General features: G+C 46.5%; 2 protein-coding genes across 7 annotated transcripts in view; one reads left to right on the forward strand and one right to left on the reverse strand.

The window, feature by feature from the left end:
• Positions 1–9,839: 9,839 nt before the first annotated feature.
• Positions 9,840–16,605, forward strand: PSMD7 (proteasome 26S subunit, non-ATPase 7). The gene is made up of 7 exons (XM_030025464.1): positions 9,840–10,003; positions 10,956–11,047; positions 12,379–12,471; positions 13,350–13,447; positions 13,758–13,838; positions 15,345–15,436; positions 16,121–16,605. The coding sequence occupies exons 1-7, from the start codon at positions 9,930–9,932 to the stop codon at positions 16,557–16,559; spliced, it is 969 nt and encodes a 322-aa protein (XP_029881324.1). The 5' UTR covers positions 9,840–9,929; the 3' UTR covers positions 16,560–16,605.
• A 1,865-nt stretch (positions 16,606–18,470) lies between these two features.
• The window catches only part of WWP2 (WW domain containing E3 ubiquitin protein ligase 2), a 43,932-nt gene continuing 38,861 nt past the window's right edge, over positions 18,471–23,541 (reverse strand). For all 6 annotated transcript variants that reach the window (XM_030025457.2, XM_030025459.2, XM_030025458.2 and 3 more), the window contains 7 exons: positions 22,971–23,104; positions 22,703–22,843; positions 21,995–22,115; positions 21,527–21,631; positions 20,891–20,987; positions 19,918–19,990; positions 18,471–19,675 (listed from right to left, as the gene is read on the reverse strand). In XM_030025457.2, the coding sequence (XP_029881317.1) occupies positions 19,576–19,675; positions 19,918–19,990; positions 20,891–20,987; positions 21,527–21,631; positions 21,995–22,115; positions 22,703–22,843; positions 22,971–23,104 (771 nt within the window). In that variant the 3' untranslated portion in view covers positions 18,471–19,575. The remainder of the gene's footprint in view (positions 19,676–19,917; positions 19,991–20,890; positions 20,988–21,526; positions 21,632–21,994; positions 22,116–22,702; positions 22,844–22,970; positions 23,105–23,541) is intronic.

Raw genomic sequence — 23,541 nt, forward strand, 5'->3', positions numbered from 1 at the left:
GGGGACAAGTGAAGTGAGTTGTTCCTACGACCAGCACATACCACTGTCCGAGAGAAAACTTTTGCTGTTGAGCTAGGACAGGTCTTCAGGTTCTCCACAAGTCCAGTCTTATGACAGACAAGGTGCTTAGAGATGACCACACCAGCTGGACCACAGAGGCTGATGGCACCACAGGTATGGCTTGGCTTTCATGGTACTTCCATAAGATTTTCCTTGTAGGAGAGTCTTCCACTGAGATCAGTTGCCCAAGTGCCTTAGCAGTGGGGCCTTAAACTGGATTTGAAGGGTACCCCAAGACAGAATAAGGAGGGATGTCTTTGGTGGGATTGCATATCATGTTCAGGGCAACAAGTTGTTGACACCATAAGCAAAAAGCTTAGAACCATACTAAATCTGGGTAACTCTTTGGGTATCCAGACCAGAAAGTCTCCCCATCAGCACCCATTTTCTATCAACTGCTGTTTCATTGCTCTAGGAGCCAGCCTAAGTCTAGTGCCCTGTAACACCAAGTTTGTAACATGGCTTGTGTAACCTCCACAGGACTAGAGACTGAGGTTTCTCAGAACTGGGCTTTCTGAAAGATTTTCTCCAAGAATTGGCAGTAAGCACTTGGGGTTTTGTCCATGGCTGCACCCATAAGGGCAATGAAATCATTTACTCTTCACAACAGTAATTCTGTGCCCTTGCAATGATTATTATGACACTTGATGGACCTTTGTCCTGTCTCCTAAATTCAGTGTCCCAAGGAAACACCTCAGCTCCCAAACTATACACACAAACCTCAGAGGCATCTCCTTATAGATCCTGAATCGCCTGTACCATTCTGCTGCCCTGACTACAGCCCAATCGCACAAGCTTCCTCCAGCAGCAGGAAGACTCAGGTGGAACCGGCTTAGTACCCATGAGTTCAGATGCCCTCCAGAACCTGAAGACAAGGGAACATGGAAGCATCCAAGAGCCTGCTCAATGGCATTCCACAGTTGGGGAACCTTGCTGGGACAGTCTTTTTGAACAATCTTACAGAACAGCCTAGACATGGCTGTTAATTCCCAGGTATTTTAATCCCATCATCTACCAAGTGCAACACATTATCTTCGATCACCACATAAGTAAGCAAAAAAATTAACCTCTCCTCTCCATGACAAACAAAGCCTTACTTAAACAAAATTGCCTACATTCCTGATATTTGACTGCAGGTTAAGAATGGAAAAAAGAGAAAGTCTGAAAGAAATATACTTAAGGAGATTTTATTCAGACAAGAGAGGACCTCCTGCTTAACATAGACAAGCCATTAAGAATTTTTCAACGAAATCATGTGGACCTGCGCATACAGTACATGTTAATTCTTCGTCGTCTTCCTTACAGAAGTAATGATGAAAGTATCCCTGCTTCAGGATGGACTGGTTTAATTCTGCTTCAGCACTCAATTCTGCCTTTCATTTTCCTACTGACTTTCTGAAATTCCATGGAAAGACATTGTTGTTAAACAGCAGTGAGTGTTATTCTCACAGCAGTGTACACTAATAATAATTCAGTGTGGTGTCATGGAAGGCTGTGAGCTCTTAGCTGAATTTATTTGAAAAATAAAGTTTGTTTTTTTTCTCAGAGATCTTTACTTAAGTCAGCATGGAACTCTTGTAAAAGATAACTACCAATAAGTCACAACTACCCAAGGAACAGCCTTTTTATTTTATTTTTTTATTCCTTGCTCGCCATGACAACATAATAAACGAGCCCTGAGAGACTAGAAGTGCATAACTATTTAAAATTTTGTATTTTATCTTTCATTGTATGCTTCCAGACATAACATTCATGATCTATTTTTTAAAACCCTCTTCAGTGTCTCCAAGTGAAATATTCCAATTTTCAACTGCAATATACAATAATCAGAAATACATCTTTAGCTGTGATTCTAGGTAACAGTTTACAAAACTAGTCTTATAGTATTTTTGTGATCCATTAATAATTACTTGCTCCTGTAAAAGAAAAGCAACAAGCCAACAGTTTCAACATCTGCTTTTTCAATTTTTGTTTTGAGTTCTGTTGGATGTCTCTGTATTCTTTCATACATGACTAATAGGAAAGATACAGGACTAATAGGAAACATAACTGCAACTTCACTTACGGTTGGTTTCAGTTAACAGATGTTCTTTAAACTATCCAACATAAAAGCATTCATTTTAGAAAAACTGACCCCAAAACTGCTTCATAAAATAAAGTATTTCAATTTTTTTTCCCCTCAAAGCTTTAGGATCTTTCAAGACACTACAGTATAAGAGGCCCGAGGGTTAAAAAACAAAAAAAAAAACCAAAACACCCCCCCCCCCCCTTGTAACTTCTGACCTTTAATATCAGGAGACTAAAGGTTTTGCAATATAAGTATCAGAAGTAACATACACACCTATACAAAAAGGTGGGCCTCCTAGACTATGTCTTTTCATGCTAGATTTTAAGTGCCAACATAAAATTACAGAAACAGAGATCTGCAAAACCCCTATGCCACAGATGACTGCCATGATAGGTCAACCAAAGCTTTAGTTTTCCATAAGCTAGTACAGGAGTTATGGTGGGGTCTTTTGGCTGTTGCAAAAGCTGCTTCCTTCTGGATAAGTAACTACTACGAGTAAGCCACAAAGAAGATGTTTCTCGAATTTCCCACTAACATGCTTTCACAGGCATATCAACTAGGGTGATAATAGTACGAGTCCTACTTCCAAACTATTTAATGTAGAATACAGTGAATGAAAAATTGTTTGTCCCACACACACCTTGTACAGTTGAAGAGTTTACCCAAGATCAATAAATAGGTTTGGGAAGACCTATGTTGTTCCACATTTCTTATTCTGACAATACCACTGTATGTTTGCCCTGTTCTAACACTTACCTACAAACCTGCTGCTGACCACAGTCAAAGAAAGCGCAGCAGACCAGATATACCTTTGGTCCTTTTGTTCAGTGTTTTTGTTCATAGAACACCACATTCAAGAGCTATGCGATAACTTTGCTACAAGTGCAATCTGCTTACAGCATGGCTTTTCTTAAAGGTCTGTCTATAAAAGAAACCGAGAATAAAACCAAAGAAACAGCTATTGTCCGAAATGCCTTCCAAGCCCATCCATCACTGTTTGCATAACTTGGGGACAAATGGGTACTGCTGCAGCACTGCTGTAGTTAAACTGGCACCATAGTGTAGTGCTGATTTAAATATGAACAAGGTTTAATGCCTCTGACCTTTTCCAGACTCACTCTTCCATATGTTATGACAGCAGCCCAATTGAAGCCAAAACATCAAGAGCAACTTCACAGTTTTACATTTACAATTAAAGATTATTATATTAAAAATTATATTGAAAAGTAATTTTTGCAAGTCTGTTCTCCTACTTCTAGTTTGAAGGTCCTTGTGCAACAACACTGAACAGCTGAGCATAACTGGACTTCTCAGAACTTTCAGCAGCTGACTGGTGAAAGCAGCACTGCATCTCTTTCCCAGGAAGAGACTGTAGGTGGCAGCATTTTTATATGGAAAAAACAGAATTCACTTTTTTTAATATTCAATTTATAGTCAGATTCTGAGCCACTTGCTCACATGCAAGGATATTTACTCTTGCAATCAGTTCCTCCCACACAGCTATGTCTGTTAATGAAGTGCCCATACAAGCATCAATATTTTGGGCTAGACAAGAAGCTAAACTGTTCTATCCACTAACATTAAAAAGAAGAGCATTCAAAAAGTCACTCAAATACAAATTTAGAAACAGATGAAGGAACTGAAGCTTGCAAAATAGCACTATACGCTATGAACACAGCTCTTTATTTAAAATAGAGTATTTTTATTACTTCCTAACCAGAATTCTTTCAGCTTTGCGGAGAGGGATATGATTACTTTTAAAAAAAACAAAAAAACAAACAAAAAAAACCAAACCATCAAACCACACCTCTAGTTTTAAAAGTGCTATTAAAAATTCATACAAGCGTTAGCACTGGAGAAAAGTTAGTGAATAAACCAAAGTTGAAAGTAAGTTTCTTTCAGACAGTCTGTTTTTCCAGATGCATCATCAGCATCTGCATGTTAGCAATTTTTCATTATTTATAAATGTATTACAGGAACACAGCCAAACTACAAGCCAAGAAGTCCAACACACACATTTTTAAAAATAGGGAATGTGTCTTGGTTATAGAACAAAAGAACTCATTTTATCACTTGGCTTTACCGCTTGAGAAAATGGCTCCTGGTGTGCTGAACTCCATGATAAATGTGCCCCCTCTAGATCTTTATTGCCCTTGTAAATCAAAGGACTGACAGCAGTTAATAAGAAAGCTTTTGAGTGGTTTTGAAGTTTTGCTTTGTACAAATAAAATCTCATATTAAAGAATTTGCTAGTCCTCAAGGTGTGGAAAAATGAGTATGACTAGAACCTGTTGTGCTTTCTTTTTTTAACTGTTTGTTTCCACTATTTTCAAAAAAATTGTTTTGTAGCAAGGGTACCGGAATAAAATAAGCAAATCACTCTGCATTGAAATATAAAAATTAGAGTCAGTGAGTTATTAAAAAAAAAATTAAAATCTTTCTGGCATTTCTATACCCTGTGATGTCTGGACAGGGCAACAAAATCAGGAGTGTACAATATAAAACATTAAAGATTTTTCCATAATTTTACATTAGATGTTGACTATACTTCTACAAACCGTTTTTAACTAAAGAAAGTGATGATTCTACACCCAAAAGTTATCAGTCGAAATTCCGATGTTATATTGTTGTAGGGAGGATAGGATTATCTGAGTCACCAGCTAACCCATGGGTATAGACAAAAGTTTTAAAATCCATTGGCAGAAACTACAGCAATATTCACGGATGGCCAAATTACGGTAAGTAGCATGAGTTCTACTTATATATGTACCTTTTGGTCAAACAACAGTACCCTACAGGGAAACATAGAGACAAATTACTGCAACACAAATATTTAAAGATCATATCGTAAAGTGAAGAGATCAATTTATAATTATACATTTTAAAGTTTGCTTTAGAGATTACAGTCTAGAACAGACATTTGGAAAAAAATGGTTATTTGGAGGTCTTCAGAAGCAAACTGCAGTTTGGATAAGGACACTCTTTATGGCATCATGCATTGAGTATACAGTATCAGCATTTCACTGAATTACAGTTTAACCAAAACAAATTAGAATTAATGTTGTTGTGGCTTTCTATTCTACTTCCATGGCTTGCATTATCCTTGTTCAATTCCAGGCAACATCATTCCGTCTAAAACAGTTTATGGCACACCCTGGCTCAGGAAATCTTAACAGGAAACTACAGTTATTTGGACAAAGCTAAACGTATTTATAGGGAAATAAATATATTTCCTGTTCAAACTGGTAGCACAAAGGTATTATGTGACAAACTATCAACAGGTCTAAAGAAAGCCTAGCTTCTCCTGACTGGATTTTAAACACATTTTAGAAGGCATCTCAGTAAAAATACATGTTAGTGGACATTGTCTCTTTAACTGTTCAGTTCCCTCCGCCCCAATCTAGGAAAAATAAAGTAGGGTTTTTCTCTAAAAACAACCAGTATTAAAGGAGCACATTAATAAGTGTCATTTAGGATCAGGATCCAAAGTATCAGGCATCAATATTTCCCAGCTGGGTGGATCTTTTGTAGCCAAAGTCCCAAGATGTCACTTACCACTAGCAGACACTGGAAAGCTACAGAGAAAAAGCAAATCAGACTGAAGTGTTACTGCCTTCTGCATGATTTACCCTCCTCCCTACACTCCCAGCCTGCCCTGCCCACAGCCCACCATCTGCTTGCTTATGCAATCTTCCTTCACGCACTCTGCCCTTTGGGTAGGTAGAGGATCCTCTTTATCTGGGAGAGACTCAGTGACATGGATAATCAAACCTTTCTTCCCAAGGAGAGGCTACTGACCAGCAAACAGCAGCTCCTTCTCAGACAAGACAGAAAAATACACATCAAGAGCTATACACAAAGCAGGCTGTATGTCTGGATGGTGTAGCCTACCGCACAGCCATCGAAGGCTCAGTTTATGGCCTTGATGAACTGAGGTTGTTACTGTGCCATGCTGATATTTTCATTTAAAGCACTATTACATTTCTAACTCTCATCATTGGAAAGAACACCTAGAAATACAAAGTTAATGTATTCAGTAAATGTATGCCTTCCCTAGTCTGTAGACAACCAGACTCTTCTGTGATTCTACCAACAGAATCACCTCCATTTGTTTTTTTCCCCTATTACAAATTTCCATCACTGCCCCTCACCCCCAATATTGACAGATTGAAAGGAGAAGGCAAGAGATAAGGCCACTAAAAGTGTCCCTCAGCTGTGTTATTGTGGTGGTGTAGGCCAGCATTAGTTAAATGAGAAAACAGCTGGCAAGCAGAGACTCCATAAAGCTATGCTTGATGGCTGCCCAGAGAGAGAATGTGTCACCAATCTAATAAGGGTCTAGGTCCAAACATGTCACAGGACATTTCACAGAAATAAAAACCAAATTTCGGAAGCATATAATTACTTCACAGTTTAAAGACAAATACTACTTCCTGATGAAAGTGAGATTCCTGAAGTAGAAGTGTACTCCCCAAGGCTGCAAAAGAGGTCAGAATGTGACAAAAGATGTAGAAACCACCCAGAATCTGGGTACCAACAGTTTTCTTCCTGCTGCTTCACAGCAGCCGACAGTGGCAGATCTTGGTTTAGAAAAGCCGACAAAGATGTCCTTCTGTGCCACTAGTAAGTATAACCTTGCACTTGAAGAGACTTTACCACACCTAACAAATCAAAAGGAAAGGAATAATGGCAAAAAGTGAATTCAGAATGCAGTTACAGGTGGCACCATTCAAGACAGTGTTCACTTTCTGCAAACGAACTTTCTTTTAAAATGCAGTCTTAGCTGATATTACATGAATGGGACAGCTAGCTCAAACATAGCAGGCATCCACCTCCCCAGACAGCATAATGTTTCTTTGCTGCTGACTTTCCCCTTGAGGTTATCAAGGTCATTATTAAAGGAAGACTAGAGATTGGTTTAACATTTATAATCATTAATTTGATTTTTTAACTACTTTATGATGATTTATTCTTATTTTTCAATCCAGAAATTATTCATAAACCTCTGAAAGCAGTTATGTGTTAAGTTTTGGGTTTTGGCAGGGGTGTGTGTGTTTTTATTTTTGTTTGTTTTTAAACAAAATAAAAATGATGGAATCACTTGTTCCCTTTAAAGAACAAAACACAGCTCCCTCCCTCCCCACTTCAGGTCAGTTGCCAGGTGCTGGCATACTGCAGAACCTCTCTAAACTTTGAGTTTCAGCTCAGCAATCAGGAGCCAAATCATATATAAGTATTGATGTTTGCCACTCTACAGTTAAATTACATCAAGCATCAATGCAATCAACTCATTAGCTGTTTTTTATTGAGCACCAACATTCATTACTTACTTTTCAATTCTTTGATTAAGCAACATATTGCCTGTATTCCCAGTCTACATCTACCAGCTGATTAGCTCAATAATACTGATAATCTTCTCAAGTCAAAAGAGCTGGGAAGGGAAGTAACTGAAATCCCTAAGAGCAGACTCAATTTACTCCTTTTGTGTATAACATCAATACACTAAACTACTAGCAATACAATACAGCAAATGAAACTTCAAATGTGCTAAGTTAGAGAGTAATTTTAACAAAAAGTCACAGCAGGTCATTAAAATGCCCCTTAATTGTCTCTAGATCATACTCTGTTATCCTTCCACAACCTTCCTGGCATGCTGAGATTTTAAATCTCTTCTGACTGATGTAAGAATGAAGAACAGAATTGAAGTGTGATTGTCACATACGGAGTCTGAATGCCAAAGGTCAAAACAGCTTACTGGTATGCTGGCCCACTGCTCCAAATTTTATATCTTTTCTGTCCCTCGGTTATTGCCTGACATGATTTAACAACTGTAATTCCTTATTTAACGATGTCAAAGGTTTTTAGGAAATTGACTGTATTTCACCAACGATATATTTCTTCTTGATTACAGAGTGGTTAAAATGATTTTAAACCAAGACAGCAAAATAAAGCAGTAATAAAATCAATAAAAGGTGCTTAAAACATTCCTTCTATTAGGTAATGGCATTTAAAATATCCGTAGCTTGTAATGGCACTTAGGATATGCCCAAAAATCAATGAGCTAAATTACTTATTGAACTAGTTAATTTGAACATTGAGTTTTATATGTATATTGATAAAACAAGCTACAAGAATACTGGCTGTGTTTGAATTTCACGGTCAGATATCTCCCTCTGCTGGAAAAAAAACTCTAAAAATTCGACCAGAATTTTTTTTTTTAATCAGCAACACTAAGGGATGTAACGCCTAAGAAACTCCACAAGAGGTCTCCAATTCTCGTAGAGTCTGTAAATGAATGCTGCTTTTGCTGAAAACTGCTAAGTGCTAGAAGATGCTAACCAGCAACACAAAACTTTAGATTTCACCCAGAATACCGCCATTTGGTCAGACCTAAGGAACATGCAAAAAACACATAACATGGGAAAAGCATAGAAAAATAAGGGATATCATAATGCTTTAAAAACAGTGAGACTATCCTCAAGAATTTTGCCAATACTTTTCATGTTAATAATTCTAGATTCAGTAATAACAGCCTCAGGTTCTAGTTTCTTGCTAGAAGTAACATATAAAAGACAAGCTCTATGTCTACCAGTTCCTACTCTCGGGGTGCAAAAACGCTTCTACAAAGACTAGCCTAAGCACTCAGTTCAGAGTCTCTTTCTCCTTTACATTGAGGAAAGCTGTACTTCAGAGAGGAAATACGTTTACAAAATAAGAGAGGCTGAAGGATGTTGGGTTTGCTTACAAAACAAAACACATTAGCCTAACACAGTCCCCTCGGAAGAAAGCAAACACTAACAGTAATAAAGACTTCTGCCTATTTGCATAGGCTTTTATCACCACAGTACTGGGAACCCTGAAGTTACCCAAAGCTCCGAATGAGAGGCAGGGGGATGGAGTTCTTCCAGCCCGGGCTGCAACAACTGCCGAAGTTGCAGAGGCAGACACAGAAGCGAAGGCAGAGTACGCAGCTAAGGTCAGGATACCGCCCTGTATGTACTATTAGCGCTTTCACTCTCTGTCAAGATTAGAAGACGGCACCCCTGCATTTTAAATCTGCAGTCTAGTGGTAATAAGATTACGAGATCGTTCTGAGGCAGCTCTCTCATTTTTTGAAAGGTCATGGTGATTAGGCGATGTTCCCGACAACTGGAAAAAGGCAAATGCCACACTCATCTTCCAGAAGAGCAGCAGCGGGAGCCGGGAAAGGCTGGCCAGCCCCTGAAACCACTGTCCCTGGAAGGATTATGGGGCAAACGCTCTCGCAGGCCATTTAGTCAGCAGGTGAACGAGGGACCCGCCGGCTGGCGCCTGACGCGGCTCGGCGGGGCTGCCCGCCTCCCTCCGACCCTGCCGCCTCAGACCCCCGCTGACAGGAACCAGCCCCGCAGCCGCCCTCCCTCAGGCGGGGCGCGCCGAGGCGCAGCTACGGGGAAGGGAGACCAGCACCCCCGGAGACCCCCAGGCGAGGTGCCGCTCGCCGGCTGCCCGCCTCCCTGCTCCGCCGTCCCGCCCCTCACCTCCGGGCGGAGCGACCCGACTTCCCCAAGATGGTGCCGCGCTACCGACAGCGGAGACGCACCTTCCCAAGATGGCGGCGGCGCGTCCGTCTCCCGCGACCTCTCCAAGATGGTGTCCTGCTGCCGCCGACCTCTTAAAGATGGCGGCGGTGGCCCCGCCCCGAAGCGGGGCAGGCTGGGAGAGGGGCCGCGCGGCGGGGAGCGGGCCTGGTGCGGGCTGGGCCGGCGGGCGGGCGGTCTGTCGGGCCGGGCTGGCGGCGGAGCGGGGCCGGGCGGGCGCCATGCCGGAGCTGGCGGTGGACCGGGTGGTGGTGCACCCGCTGGTGCTGCTCAGCGTCGTCGATCACTTCAACAGGTGGGGCCGGACGGGCGCGGCGTCCGCGGCGCTGAGTCACGGTCACGGGCCGGGCCGGGCCGTGAGGGGAGCCGGGGCCGTGAGGGGACCCGCGCCGTGAGGGCAGCCGGGCTGTGAGGGGAGCGGCGCGGCGGGCCCCGGGACGCGCAGAGCGGGGCGGAGGGAACCCCGCGCCGTGAGGGGAGCGGCGCGCCCGGGCCCGGGCCGGTCGCCGGGGGCCGCGATCCCCGTGTGGCGGCGGGAGCGCGGCCTGCGGGAGCCCCCGGAGCCCCCGGTCCGCCGCCGCCGCCGTTGTTTTCGCCTTCGGAAGGAGAAAAGGCGGAGGTGGGGTGCCGTGAGGGGGCCGTCAGCGCCCGTCCCCGGGCCCGCCGAGGGCTCGGAAACAACGTCCCGCTCCTTAAAACACGAGCGGGGGAGCGGTGGGGGCCGTTCCTGAAGCTGCAGCTGGCTGAGGGGGGGATAAATCATACCCCCGTAAACACCTAGTGTGGTTCGTGCCTCGTTTAACTTAATTGCGCCAATTGACGCGAGGTTTTCATGTCAAAAATAAAATCCAAAATCTCGCAAGGCAAACAAGCCTGCTATTGTGAAAGCAAATTGCGGATGACACCGAGCAGTCTAAGAGCTTACTCACTTTTTTATAGCCCATTGTCCTGCGGAGAGGCTGCAGCGGTGCTTATTTTGGGTCACGTTCCCCCTCGTTAGCTGCTTTGGACTGTGTAGTCCTCTTTCTGCATCGCTGGGTTACAAGGTTTGATTCTGAGGGCACCGAAACGCCTTTTTCTGGATGTAAATTAACAATCGGTAATAAAACAATCATAACGCCTCTTCTTCCGTTCCAACCCGCATACTGTTTAACTTGCAGAAATTAGGCGAAGCGAGTGGTCCGCTGTTAACCTTCTTTCCTGAACCAGGCTTCTTGTTGTAGGAACTGACAGTCTTTTCCATTTAGAATAGGAAAAGTTGGAAATCAGAAACGCGTCGTTGGTGTGCTGCTGGGCTCGTGGCAGAAAAAAATACTAGATGTGTCCAACAGTTTTGCAGGTGAGTTTGGGTGTCCTACCCTTGTTCAAACCTACTGAATTATTTAATAGATGAATCGCGTTTGGGTTTTTTTTTAAGCCACCCTGCCAGAGCACAGATTGTTCCCTCCATGTACAAATCAGCCTATATCTAAAAAAAAATGCTAACTGCTGTCAAAAATACACCTATTCCAGCCAGTCTTGTGCTGCATCTTCCCTGTAATATTGTGCAATGTGGAATGTTTTGGGAGTGGATCCGAACCTCTTTTAAAATGCTGGTGAATATTTTGCTGCATTGGACTCGCTGACCTCTGCTGAGTGATCAGTGTCTCAACATGTCATACAGAAATCACAGCTCTCAGTGCTGATGTAGCTGTTACCTAGTCGTGTAAAGATTTAATGTATAATTTAGCTTTACTTCTTTTCCTCAGATCTTGTCCGATTAAATACTAGTTCTTTCCTTAAGTATGTTAATAGTGTTGACGTAGTTTCCTCTTAAATACTTACATGTGATAGTAAAGGTACTTCTTGAATGCATAGCTTTTGCTGACCCATTTGTGTTAGTTAGATCATTTCCTTCCCCGTGGGGCTACTCTGTGACAAAGCAAAATTATCTAGTTTATATATGGAGTTTCACAGTTTATATGGGGTTCTTCTCCCAAGTGTGGGCTTCTTTTTTTTCCAGTGTTTGGAATAACTTTTTTCCGTTTGATTTTTTTTTTTTTTTATTGTTTTGACAGCCTTTCAACTATGAAGCTTTTACTATACCTGTAAATTAAAAGACTGAGACTGAGACCAGTCTTTGTTCTCAGAACTGAGCCTGTGTGCCTGTATACTTGCTAACTGATAAAATAACTAGTCGTTTACTCAAGGGTAAATAGTCCTGACTTAAAGTGCCTCATGGTGTTCTGGTAGTCTATAAAAGTGCTGATGATGTGTTCTACACTGAAAACTAATTTTTCTTGAAGTAGACTGCTGTTGATCAACAAGCTATAAAGTCTGCTGGGATACTCAGTTTATCATATCAAATGTCTATGCACGCTATTGAGTCACTTTTGTATGTGAGAGGATTTCTCTCTGATGCTTGGTGTTGTCCACTGAGGGTAACCCTCAGAATGCTTTGCATTTCATTCCTCAGTTTTAAACTGTTAGTAATTATGAGACAGCCTCTACCTGAGATAATTGACCAGCACTGCAGGTTAGCTTGTGCAGCGTAGTGTTGCAGAACAGTTGAAACTGATTAAAATCCACTTGCCTTTAGCAGCCAAAGACAGCCTAAAACACAGCGTCTCTATAAAAATTTTCATTCTGGAAGTTGGATTCTTAAATATTGATATTTTGTTTAATTCCCAGTACCTTTTGATGAGGATGACAAGGATGATACTGTGTGGTTTCTAGACCATGACTATCTGGAGAACATGTATGGAATGTTTAAGAAGGTCAACGGTAAGTTGAGATCTCTTTGCAGTCAGGGATATGCTCCTAGAAACTTTCAAGTCTATGAGGAAGTGAATTCATAGTAAGGTAGAGAGTTAATTGCTCACATAAGAAGCCACTCCATGCTAATTCCTTGCATGGTTTCGCTTTCACTGATGGTTTTCTGTGGGTTAATTTGTGCAAGTAGTTTTGTGTTCTTAACACATTAATTTATACCTGGCTAGTTTTCCCAAGTCTCCTGACAGCTTTGTATCTCCAGAATAATTCAGATTTCAAAAAATGCCATTATTTCTGAAGAATTTCAAAGCTTTCTCCTCTATAACCCATTCTATACCGATATGCCCTGAAATTAGTTTTTCATGAATGTGAACATTACAAACTCACATTTTCTAAGTAACGATTCTGATTGCTCTTCACCACTTTAAAGAAGTGTCTTTACTGCTCAGTTTGAGATTTTAGAGCTGAATGTTCAGTCATAACTTCAATTCCTATGAATTTTCTTAGCCCTGGGACCAGTTTTCATTCTCATGATACAGTTTGCATTTCTAGAATTTTTGCATCTCTAGATGTCAGAGTTTCAGGCTGTCAAATACTGATATCTGCAGAATAAGGAATTATATTAAATAGTCTAGTTTAGTTAAGAACCTAGGAGTAAAGTGATATATGTGATTAGTAAGCTACAATAAGTAAGTACGATTAGTAAGCTGTCTTTGTCACTAGCCACGTCATTGGCTTGCCTACTGTAATTCATTTCCCCCTACTTTACACTCTTCTTCTACACACATCAGATTTTCACCCTTGATTTGCTAATTCAGTCTCTGCCTAAATCTTTCTGCTGTTGTCTTACCATGCGATTCTGATTTAGAATCCTCTCTGGTTTTGCTCAGCTAGAGAAAGAATAGTTGGTTGGTACCACACAGGCCCTAAACTGCACAAGAATGACATCGCCATCAATGAACTGATGAAAAGATACTGTCCTAACTCTGTAAGTGCAGCACTTTTTTGGTTTTGGGGTTGTTTTTTCCCTCTCTCTTACTAAACGGGGGATCTGGGAATCCTTGGCCCCACCTTTGTTACTGGTGATACAGCATGTTAAAGACCTGGTAGCTGTACAATGATTGAGGAACTCAGATCTGAGTCATTTGAAACAGCTATAGAAGTCTTTTCACAGTGCCTAAAGTTAACACCTCTGAGCAGCTAGCGTACATTGCTGCGAAGTGAAGACCTGACTTAGGTATTTTTTCCTAGTCTTTGAACGAAACCTGGTTTTCTGAAATATTTGCTTTTTCCATAAGGTGTTGGTGATTATCGATGTGAAGCCAAAGGACCTGGGGCTGCCCACAGAAGCTTATATTTCGGTTGAAGAAGTTCACGATGTGAGTATTATTTAACATGTCTTTCTGCCTTTTCCTAGTAAAAGGGTTTCCATTAAAGGATGGCTGTTCAGATTGCCTTATTTTCTGAAGGCTGCACATCCCATGGCACATAGTTGCCTTTTACATATGGGACGTTGCACTCACTAGTGAGGGCCTGTGACTTGCAGCCAAAATCTGCTGAAACCAGAGGTTAAATCCCAGTTGTAATGTGAGCATTTGTAACCAAAGCTTTCATCCACCAATGCCCTTGGAAGAAAAGCTGTGCGTTACTGTTTGACCTAAGGAATTCCACAGCTCCAGCTGTCCCTATGATTTAGATGCTTCTTACCTGTTTCTGTCATGTCCGTGGCCATGAAGAAAGTCACAGATTGGAGCACTTCTAAGGTGTCACTTTTACATGTGAGCCTGTTTGCAGAGGTGTTCTGAGTAATTGCATGCTTATTCATTTGTGCACCTGCTAGTGCTGAGTAGGTAGGTCAGGCATAGCAACACATACTAATCACTTGCAGCACCATGCAGACAAACAACATACGGTAGTAAGTCAGCTTTAGCTTTTCATTTGCAGTTGTTTGATTTAAATTACATTCTGGGTGTATATAAAAAAGTTTGATCCTTTTGCCTTTCTGAGGCCCTCACTATGGAGAAAAAGCTGCTCCCAGGATTGTAGATCTTTTATCTGCAGGATTTGTTCTTAGTTTTGTGAATTCACAATAGTCCCGGTGGTGCTTTCTATTTACAGATGTATACTGGTCCAGGTAATGGTTTTGAAAACACATGGGTAAAACTCATTCCTAGAAATTTAGCCTGTGAATCTTTTAAACATCTTCCTTAATATCCAGTGTATAAGTTACAATTTTAATGTGATTGCTCCATATTAGTATTTTTTTTTATCTGGAACTGCATACATGCTTCGAACTGGCTGAGAGCAAATATCAGGATGGCCAAAGGTATCCCAAAATGTAATAAGGTTGTATTGCGAAAGAAATAATTATGATATTTAGTGAGACTCTCTGTTCTACCCACCAGTACCTAGACCAGCAAAATATAGTAATTGAAAATTACACAGAGGGTGAGAAAGAAGAAATTGCTAGCAACTCTGGGCTTGTGACAGTTGGTAACACTAATTAAATCAAGAAAAATCCAACTAGAGCCTTTCCTCTCTTGATTTCTTGTGGACTGTATATAACTGTTTTGCTCGTTTCATTAATACAGTTTCTCATACTCTAAAATTCTGTGGTTTTAAAAGGCATTGTGTTTTACTTACAAACTTCTCTCCTTATCTGTGTACTTCAGTCCCCCGATACTCTGTTTTGCCATAATTTGCCCCATTGCCTCTTCCTGGTCCTGGAAACAGGCATCAGTTAATCTTAACACTGCGACATTGTGCTAGTTGTCTCACATGCCAACAGTGGGGCATCTGTACTGGCTAGTTAGCGTGCACCTTTGTACCTGCAGTCAGCTCTGTGCTCAGTCTGACCATGTCTCCCGTATCCTTGCACCTCGAAGGATGGCACTCCGACCTCCAAGACATTTGAGCATGTGACTAGTGAGATCGGAGCAGAGGAGGCAGAGGAAGTGGGTGTTGAACACTTGCTACGGTAAGCATCTTTAACGTGAAAGCGTTCTTACGAGACGTGCATAGCAGCGGACGCGATCCATCTGGCATCTCCCAGTGCCAGCTTCCTGGAGGAAATGCGGATCTCCTTAAACACTCTACTTAAATTCTAGGAGCGTATTCATTTAGCAGTGTTGCTTGGCATATTCACTCATTGCTAGTGAAAAGTGTGACTGCCCACTGATGAGATGATGAAAACTACATATTCATTCTATCAAAGCTGCGGAATATTGCATCGTTTGGAACCGTCTCCAGCTGCTGTGTACCTCACAGCAGGACTGAATGGGAGTGTTGCTGATGGGTCTGTAGCTCTCCAGTCAGAAAAAGAGAGCAGTCACCCTATACAAACCACATTGCCTTTTCACCAGTATGAAATCCTGTTGTTTATTTCTCTCTATCCCTCTAACTGGTGTTACAGATATTATTCCAAAGAGAACATATGCGCACCACAGGATACGACAATGATCTATTTTAGATATACTTTGTAACGTACATCAGTTCATTCTCATTCCTTGACTTGAAGCATTCATTTCAGTTGTACTCCAGCTGTGCTTCAGACTGCTTTTCTTTTTAAGCTGGAAAGATCTCTTAAGCAAATATGCCCAGCTGTTAATGAGAATGCAAAGTAACATTCCAATGCTGATTCTTTCTGTTGTGGGTGTTTCAGAGATATCAAGGATACAACGGTGGGCACTCTGTCCCAGCGGATCACGAATCAGGTCCATGGCTTGAAGGGACTGAACTCCAAGCTTCTGGACATCAGGAGCTACCTAGAGAAAGTAGCCGTGGGCAAACTCCCTATCAATCACCAGATCATCTACCACCTTCAGGATGTCTTCAACCTGTTACCAGATGTCAACCTGCAAGAGTTTGTCAAGGCCTTTTATCTGAAGACCAATGACCAGATGGTGGTGGTTTATCTGGCTTCTCTTATCCGCTCTGTGGTTGCCCTGCACAACCTCATTAACAACAAGATTGCCAACAGGGATGCAGAGAAGAAAGAAGGACAGGAAAAAGAAGAAAGTAAAAAGGAGAGAAAAGATGAGAAGGAGAAAGACAAGGAAAAGAGTGATGTCAAGAAAGAGGAGAAAAAGGAGAAAAAGTAAAATGTGTAGTTTTTTTATTTGTAAATTAAAAATCTTGTAAACTAAATCACTTTGAGGCTGGGTTCTTTTCTCTTGTTGAAATGGTCATGGCCCTGCATTCTTCTACTTTGGTATCTGCTTTTTGTGTTCATCATAATTTGGCTGGATAGATCTTTTCAGACTGGCAGCTGTTGCAATGAGCAGGCAGTTACTATAGGGCAGGCCTGGTGGTTTGGGTCTCAGCACTGAACAGGGAAGGGGTAAAAGCCAGGGGGAAATTTTTTTTTTTTTTAAGCACACCACTCTTCCTTCCCCCAGTGTGCCTTCAAGGACTTTTTTAGTCCAACAGCTGAGGATTTCTGCCACATACTGTGTTAGCCTTCATTCAAGGTACTTGTCTTTCTTACCTGTTGCTGAGTTTTCACTACTGTGTGAGACCTGAGTTGTTGGCATCAATTCATTTTTGAGGTAGGAGGAGGTGCCAAGTTCTGGAAGCACCACGGAACAAGATTGGGGTTGGCTGTTTTGTTACCTGACATTTAAAAAAAAAAAAAGTAAAACTATAGTCCTGGCTTATGTGATGCTCTGCAGGGATGGAAACACAGCAGGGGAGAGAAGCTGGGATCCTGCTCTGGTGATGAGGGGAGGTTGTGTGTGGTGCTACCACACTGTGAAGAACATCTTCCTTTCCTCCCATAAGCTGTCAGGGCCATTACCATATTAGGCGTGCAGTGTGCATATGTATTTGCATCTTTCTGGACTAATTCATTACAATTAGCTAATTTCATGCAAAATAGACATCTGTATATTTAATCTGCTTCCTATTTGCACAGGCCCTAGGCACCTTGTCCCCTGTCTGTTGTGCAGACAGCACGTCGCTGCTGTTACAGCTTCCACAGCTCTGTGCCAGTGAAGGAACCAGCTTTGCTGCCCACCTGGGGAGGCACCTGAGCTGTCGGCTCTGCACAGAGCGCCCTGCCAGCCTGCGGCTACTCACTCCTCCAGCTTTGTGAATAGAACACTTGTGTTGGCACCAAAACAGGCTGGCCTCTCGCAGCATCGCCAGGGCAGCCGTGGCTGTAACCTGCTGTCCTGCACCACATCGCTGTCCCACGACAGGGACAGGGTGCGCAGGTCACGGCACGCTGTCCTTCTGGGCCAAAGGGGCAAGATGGACGTGTGCTGCAGCATCTCCTAGGAGACGGGGCAGAGGGAGACATGCCTTTACCAGGCATAAGATGCCACCAATGCCCCTGCCACCTCCCAGACCAGGGCATGAGCAGCACCCAGGGCTTCAGGTGGGAACGAGCACTGCGTCAGCATGCTGGTGCCCGCAGCGACGGAAGCATTTCTTCTGCGATGGGGCTGGCACCGGCTGTGCCATGCTTGGCAAGGATCTCCCACAGCACGGTGCAAGTACAGACTATTAAAAAAAAAAAAAAAAACAAAAGCCAAACCCACACAAAGAACCAAGCAGCCAAGGCAGCTGCTGAAAAGCAAAGTCACAGCAAAATTACTGGATGCAGGCTGTCCCCCAGTGATGTGACTAGTGGGTTGGTTTAGTTCTGCTTTTGTTGGATTTTTTTTTTTTTTTTTTTTAACTAAACACCACCAGCCTGTGGCCATTGGCCTCCTGCACCTGATTTTGTTCCACCAATACCGCTCTGGTTTCACACAGTGGCGCAGGGAGGCAGCTCCTGCTCTGACAAAGCATCCTAGAGACATTTTTAGCCAAACGTGATTATAGGTTGGGTGAAGGCAGGCAGTGACCTTCCTGCGCAGTGTGTAAATGGAAAAAATACATATTATTTATGATCCCGCTAATGAGCTCTGGGCACCCATCACGGCCCTTTGGCCAAGTCCCCGCCAAGATGCCCCAGGCCTTGCACCGGGCTGTCCCCCCGTGCGACACACCGACCAGGGACACAGACCTCGGCAGCTGCTTATTGTTTATTGCACAAGAAGTTGGCATCGCTGAGGCAGGATGGTGCAGTACAAAACTATCTGGTTACCAGTCAAAAGCTATTGCAGTGTCTTGTATCCATAGACTTCCTTTATGTACAGCTATGTATACCAACGCTCGTACGGGTCCATCTCCCCCGTGCACACCAGGGGCAGGCGGAGGGGGGACAGTAGTGGAGGTGGCATCCAGGCAAGGGGCAGAGGCCCGATCCTGCCCTCATCTGCAGCTCTGGGAGCTCCTGCCACCAGCCCGGCCAGCGACAGAGGAAACACAGGGAGTTTGGGCCAAATCCACGAACCAAGCAAAGGCCAGATGTGCCAGGAACGTGACCGGAGCCCCCAGGGCTGCTGTGCAGCACCAGCTCCGAGCAACACACCACTTACTTAACTATTAAATATAACTGCACAGGGGCCACACGCTTGCAAATCAAAACACGCAACAGACATGGTCGGCCAGGCCCTGTGTCCGGGTGGCCACGGGTCTGGTGCAGGAAGGGGCCGTCCCGGCCCTCGTGCGGTGCATCGGCCACAGCAGCGACCGGGGGTTCCCCGTTACCTTTGCTGGGTGCAGGATAGGGCCCAAATATGACCTGAGAGTTGGTTCAAGAGCCATTTCGTTTCCCCTCCTCACCTGCATGTATTAAAATGCCACGGAAAGGCAAAAAACACTAGGGGGAAAAATAGCCTGTGCCGAAACCAGATCTCGTTTAACTGCGTCTGCGAGAGGGGACCGGGGAGCCTCAGTGCACCGCGCGCTGCTTGCCAAAGCCCAGGGCTTCGCCCCGTCCCCTCTGCGCCAGCCCGCGCCCCTCACGAGCTGAGCGGAGCCAGGCTTTTGCACCCACCTCCCCGCCACACCTCAAAGTTGTCTGGGGAAGGAAACGCAGACCCGTTTCCCCCAGGGCTGCGTTAGTGCAGATCTCGCACGGGAACAAGAGCAACAGCGTCCGCAGCTGCCCGCGCACCATCCCGCAGAGAGGGCTCGGCGCTGGGCTCCGCGGGCGCCGGCAGGCAGGACCTCGCGGCCGGCAGCGCTCCAGGGCCCTCCCCGCTCCGGGAAAGCGCCAAAGCTCCGTCACTCCTGTCCAAATCCTTCCGTCTCCTCAATCGCATACAGCAGCTTCTCCTTCAGCTGTTCGTAGCTCTTGTAGGGAGGGAGATCCAGACGGTTGAAGCTGGAGAGACAGCAGAGGCTGTGAATAGTGCCGCGATCCCAATTCTCCTCCCCGCTGCGGGGTCCCCTCTGGCCTCAGCCGTGCACAGCGGCTGTGGTAAGATGCACGGCCAGAACGGGAGTTACTTCCCACGGGAACACGGTGGAGGGGATGGAGGGCGCCCGGGGCCCCGTGCAGCCCCGCTGAGGCTGCTCGCGGTTGTCCCCACATGCTCCTAGCAGGGCCAAGGAGAAATGACTTACCATGTATGGCTCCGAGGCAGCCACGTCTCTTTGCCAACTTTATCGATGCAGAATTTCTGGGGCCCGTTGCTGCCTGTGAATTATGAGCACAGCAAATCTCATTACATCACCAGGAGCTGAAAAAGAAAACCCTCCGACACGCCGTTAGCCAGCGGATCGCACCGTCACATGCCCTTATGATCCTACAGACACATCGGGGCATAAATCCATAGCAGCAATCGCTGCCTGTTCTGACCCCCTCGCAGAAAGGATGTGCAAAAAACAAGAAAGGAGAAAGCTGAAAAGCCTATTCACAGGTCATAGAGAGATAATAGCATGGCTTCTAAGCAGGATGGTTAAATAGCAAGTGCTAAAACGTTATTTATCCGTAGACCCACAGGACTGAGCAGGCCCATCCAAGAGTTTTAAAGGACCTGGCTCAGAAAGTCTGAGTCACTGAGGTCACTTTTTAACAGATTGTGAGTGCTGGAGAGGTTCCAGGAGGCTGGAAAAAAGGCTAATATGCCAGCAAGAATAAACGAGTGGCCTAAGTTAGCTGGTTAGCTTGACACCGATTCCAGGAAAGTAAGGGAAAGGCTGGTACAGGCCCCAAAAAGTAGCAAATTAAATGATGAGAGCAGAATAATGCCACACTGTGGTTTTCTGGAAAAGGGGGTTTCTCGCACAAAAGAATCAAAATTACATCAAAAATCCAATCTCATTCAAAATGAGACTACAAGCTGGACTGACAAAGTTAACTGTGGTGGCACAGTTCACGGCTAAAGAATTTGTTTGGGTATGGCATGCCACCGGATTAAATCACCATGCTCGGGCGTCGCAGCTGCTTCACTGCTTATGTGCTGCGGGCTGCCTTGCACTCTGTGATGGAGACATGGACAGCCAGGTCCCACCCGCCAGCCCCCGCGCACGGCCACTGCCCCCACTCGCTTCCCCGGGACCCCCCACCCAAGCCGAGCGCCCCGGGAACACGCACCGATGAGCTCTGCAAACCCTCCGACGGGCAGGCGGCAGGTCCCCGTCACAAACTGCAACAGCCGGATCCTCTTCTCATTGTCCATCTCTTTAACAACCTACGACAAGAACACGGCAGGAGAGTGGGATCCCCGTCACCCCCAAGCCCACAGCCCGGACTGGTCTGGACACAATCCGGCGCGGTGCAGCACGCTGGGCACGTGGTCCAGCCCTCGCTTCTAGTCCTGCATCCTCAGGGACGAGCGAGCGCATCCCATGGGCTCTCCAGGGAGCAGCTCTGCCCAGCCTTGCCCTCCTGGACCCCCTTCTCTCCTGGCCAGCACGGAGCAGCACCACCCGAACTGGCGCAGCTCTGCTACGTCACCCCCCTCCATCCTCCTGCCCAAGAGCAGCAGCTATTGCTAGAAGCATGCTGACCACTAAGTGCTGCCTGCTGTCCTCGGCGGCGGCGCTGGGGCCTCTGCCAGCCGCGGCCAAATGCTGCTTGCTGCACATGTGCTCGTGGTTGTTTTTCGTTCTTCCTGACAGCCTGCGAGGCTGCCTGCTCCAGGCCAGCCCTGCCTGCCCCAGGCCTCAGGCAGGGGATGATCCCAGGGCTGGGGAGCAAGTCAGAGGTGCTGCCGGCGCTAGGACTGACCTGCCAGAACCACTGGATCTGTTTGCTGTTCTTGGTATAGTGCCGGTAGATGGTATTCTTCTGCCAGTCGTTCATGTCGATCTCCTGCATGCCGCAGAGCATCAGCTGGGGACAAGGGACAGTCAGCAGGGGGATCGAAACAAGACCCTGCACCCACGCTTCGGAGCACTGACTCCTCCGGTGCTGGGCTTCACAAGGCGCAGGCTCCAGCACTGGGCAATGGAGGTGTCTGGGAGGAATTCCTCGCCTCCAACAAGACATTTTCTTGCTAACGGACCCAACGAGCCACCCTGCAGACCTGAGCACCTGGGGCGGGGGTACCCCCGTCAGCAGAGCCGAGGGGCAGAGGGTGCGAGCGGAGCTTGTGCGCTCTGCCGTCACCACGTGCCATTCCCGGGGCAGCCTGCAGCGGGGTGGGAAGCACCAGTATCTCTCCACTTCCCCATACCAGCAAAGGCGCCAGCTCACCTCCAGCTCCTTCTCGTCGAAGTACCGCAGCCACTCCAGCGGCACCACCTCGTTGAAGCCATCCAGGAAAGCCTTGGTCTGCTCCTCCACACCCCGCGTGAACCTCCAGTCCGTCAGCAGCCTGGGAAGGCAGACGGCGGTCGGCAGGCAGCCAGCACCGCTGGCCCGGCACGGGGAACCCCCACCGTCCCTCCCGCCAGCGGGGAGGGCCCCGGGAGCCGCAGGGTTGTGTGGGGAGGGGGAGAGGGGCTCCTGCAAATCACCAGGGCTCCCCTCGGTTCCCACGAGCAGGTTTCTCTCTCTGCCTCCAAACCTGAGGGCGGCAGACAGCCCTGAGCACAGACCCGCCGCCGTCAGGAGGTCGAGGGGTGCAAACCACGTTCCCTGGCTGGAGCTTACCGTCAGCAGGAGATGGCCCTGGCAGCCCCCAGCCAGCCCAGCGGCGGACGGGCAGGGTGAGCAGCCACGGGACAGGGAGAGAAGTCTCACCCTCTCTCCCCTCTCCTCTTTCCTGAAAGTACTGGCAACTGCCCAGCCAGCAGCAAGCCAGACCGCAGCGGAGCTCGGCCGACCGCGCCAGCCCATACTTGTCACAGGCCACGTAGCCCGGGGAAGCGGCCACGTCCCAAGCCCCACGTTCCCACCCCAGAACTGCCCTGCAGCCGGTGGGGGTAGGCGCCAGGCGGGGGCCTCAGGACGGGCACTTACATGATGTACTCCTCCTTGTTCTCCTCCGTCACCCGGATGCTCTCACCACCCTCCTTCAGCTCGTGGGTGGTCACCTTGCCCAGGATCTCCATGTCCTGGATGAAGTACAACTCCAGGCCGCACTCCTCCAGGCTGTTCTCCCTGGGGGAGGACACGGAGATGTGATTTCTGACAGAGGCACCCGGCAGCAGCGAGGGGCCGTGGGGAGGAACGCTGCTTCCCCCACGGCAGGACAGGCTCAGGCCAGGAGGCAGCGCGGGGCACTCACTTGGTCCAGACGATGGAGTTGTAAAACTCGGGGTCGATGGATTCCAGGTCCTTCAGCGTGGGCCGCTTGTTTAGCATCCGCTTGTAGAAGGGCAGCGTGAAGCCGGTATCGATGAATTTCCCGTGATACAGAGCCTGCAGCGGGGAGGTGACGCCAGGTCACAGGGGACCCCAGGACAGACCCGCGGGGCGAGACAGTGCTGCCCCACTGGGGCAGCCGCAGGGCAAAAGGGAATCGCTCCCGGGGTCCCAGAGCTGCGGCATTCGCTCCCGGCTGGCAAACGCAGTGGGGAGGAGCGGGCTCCCCCCGACAGCGCTGCCCGGGGGCGGCCCGACCGGTGCGGGTGTGCTCGCAGCCCCTCTCCCCTCCCCACTGCGAATTCCACCGCGTCTCCTTCTCCCCTCACAGCTCTATTAAGAGCACTTGTTTAAACAGAGCTGTGCTGCGGCTTCCCTGAATCCCTGGCTTCCAGGAGCCCCAAGGCAAAGGCAGCCAAAAATAATGCAGACGCTTGTCTAGAACAGCCCAGCGGTGAGTAATAGTCTGGGGTTTTATTGGTATCCTGCAACGC

This window comes from Aquila chrysaetos, chromosome 9, assembly GCF_900496995.4.
Source record: "Aquila chrysaetos chrysaetos chromosome 9, bAquChr1.4, whole genome shotgun sequence".
NCBI lineage: Eukaryota > Metazoa > Chordata > Aves > Accipitriformes > Accipitridae > Aquila > Aquila chrysaetos.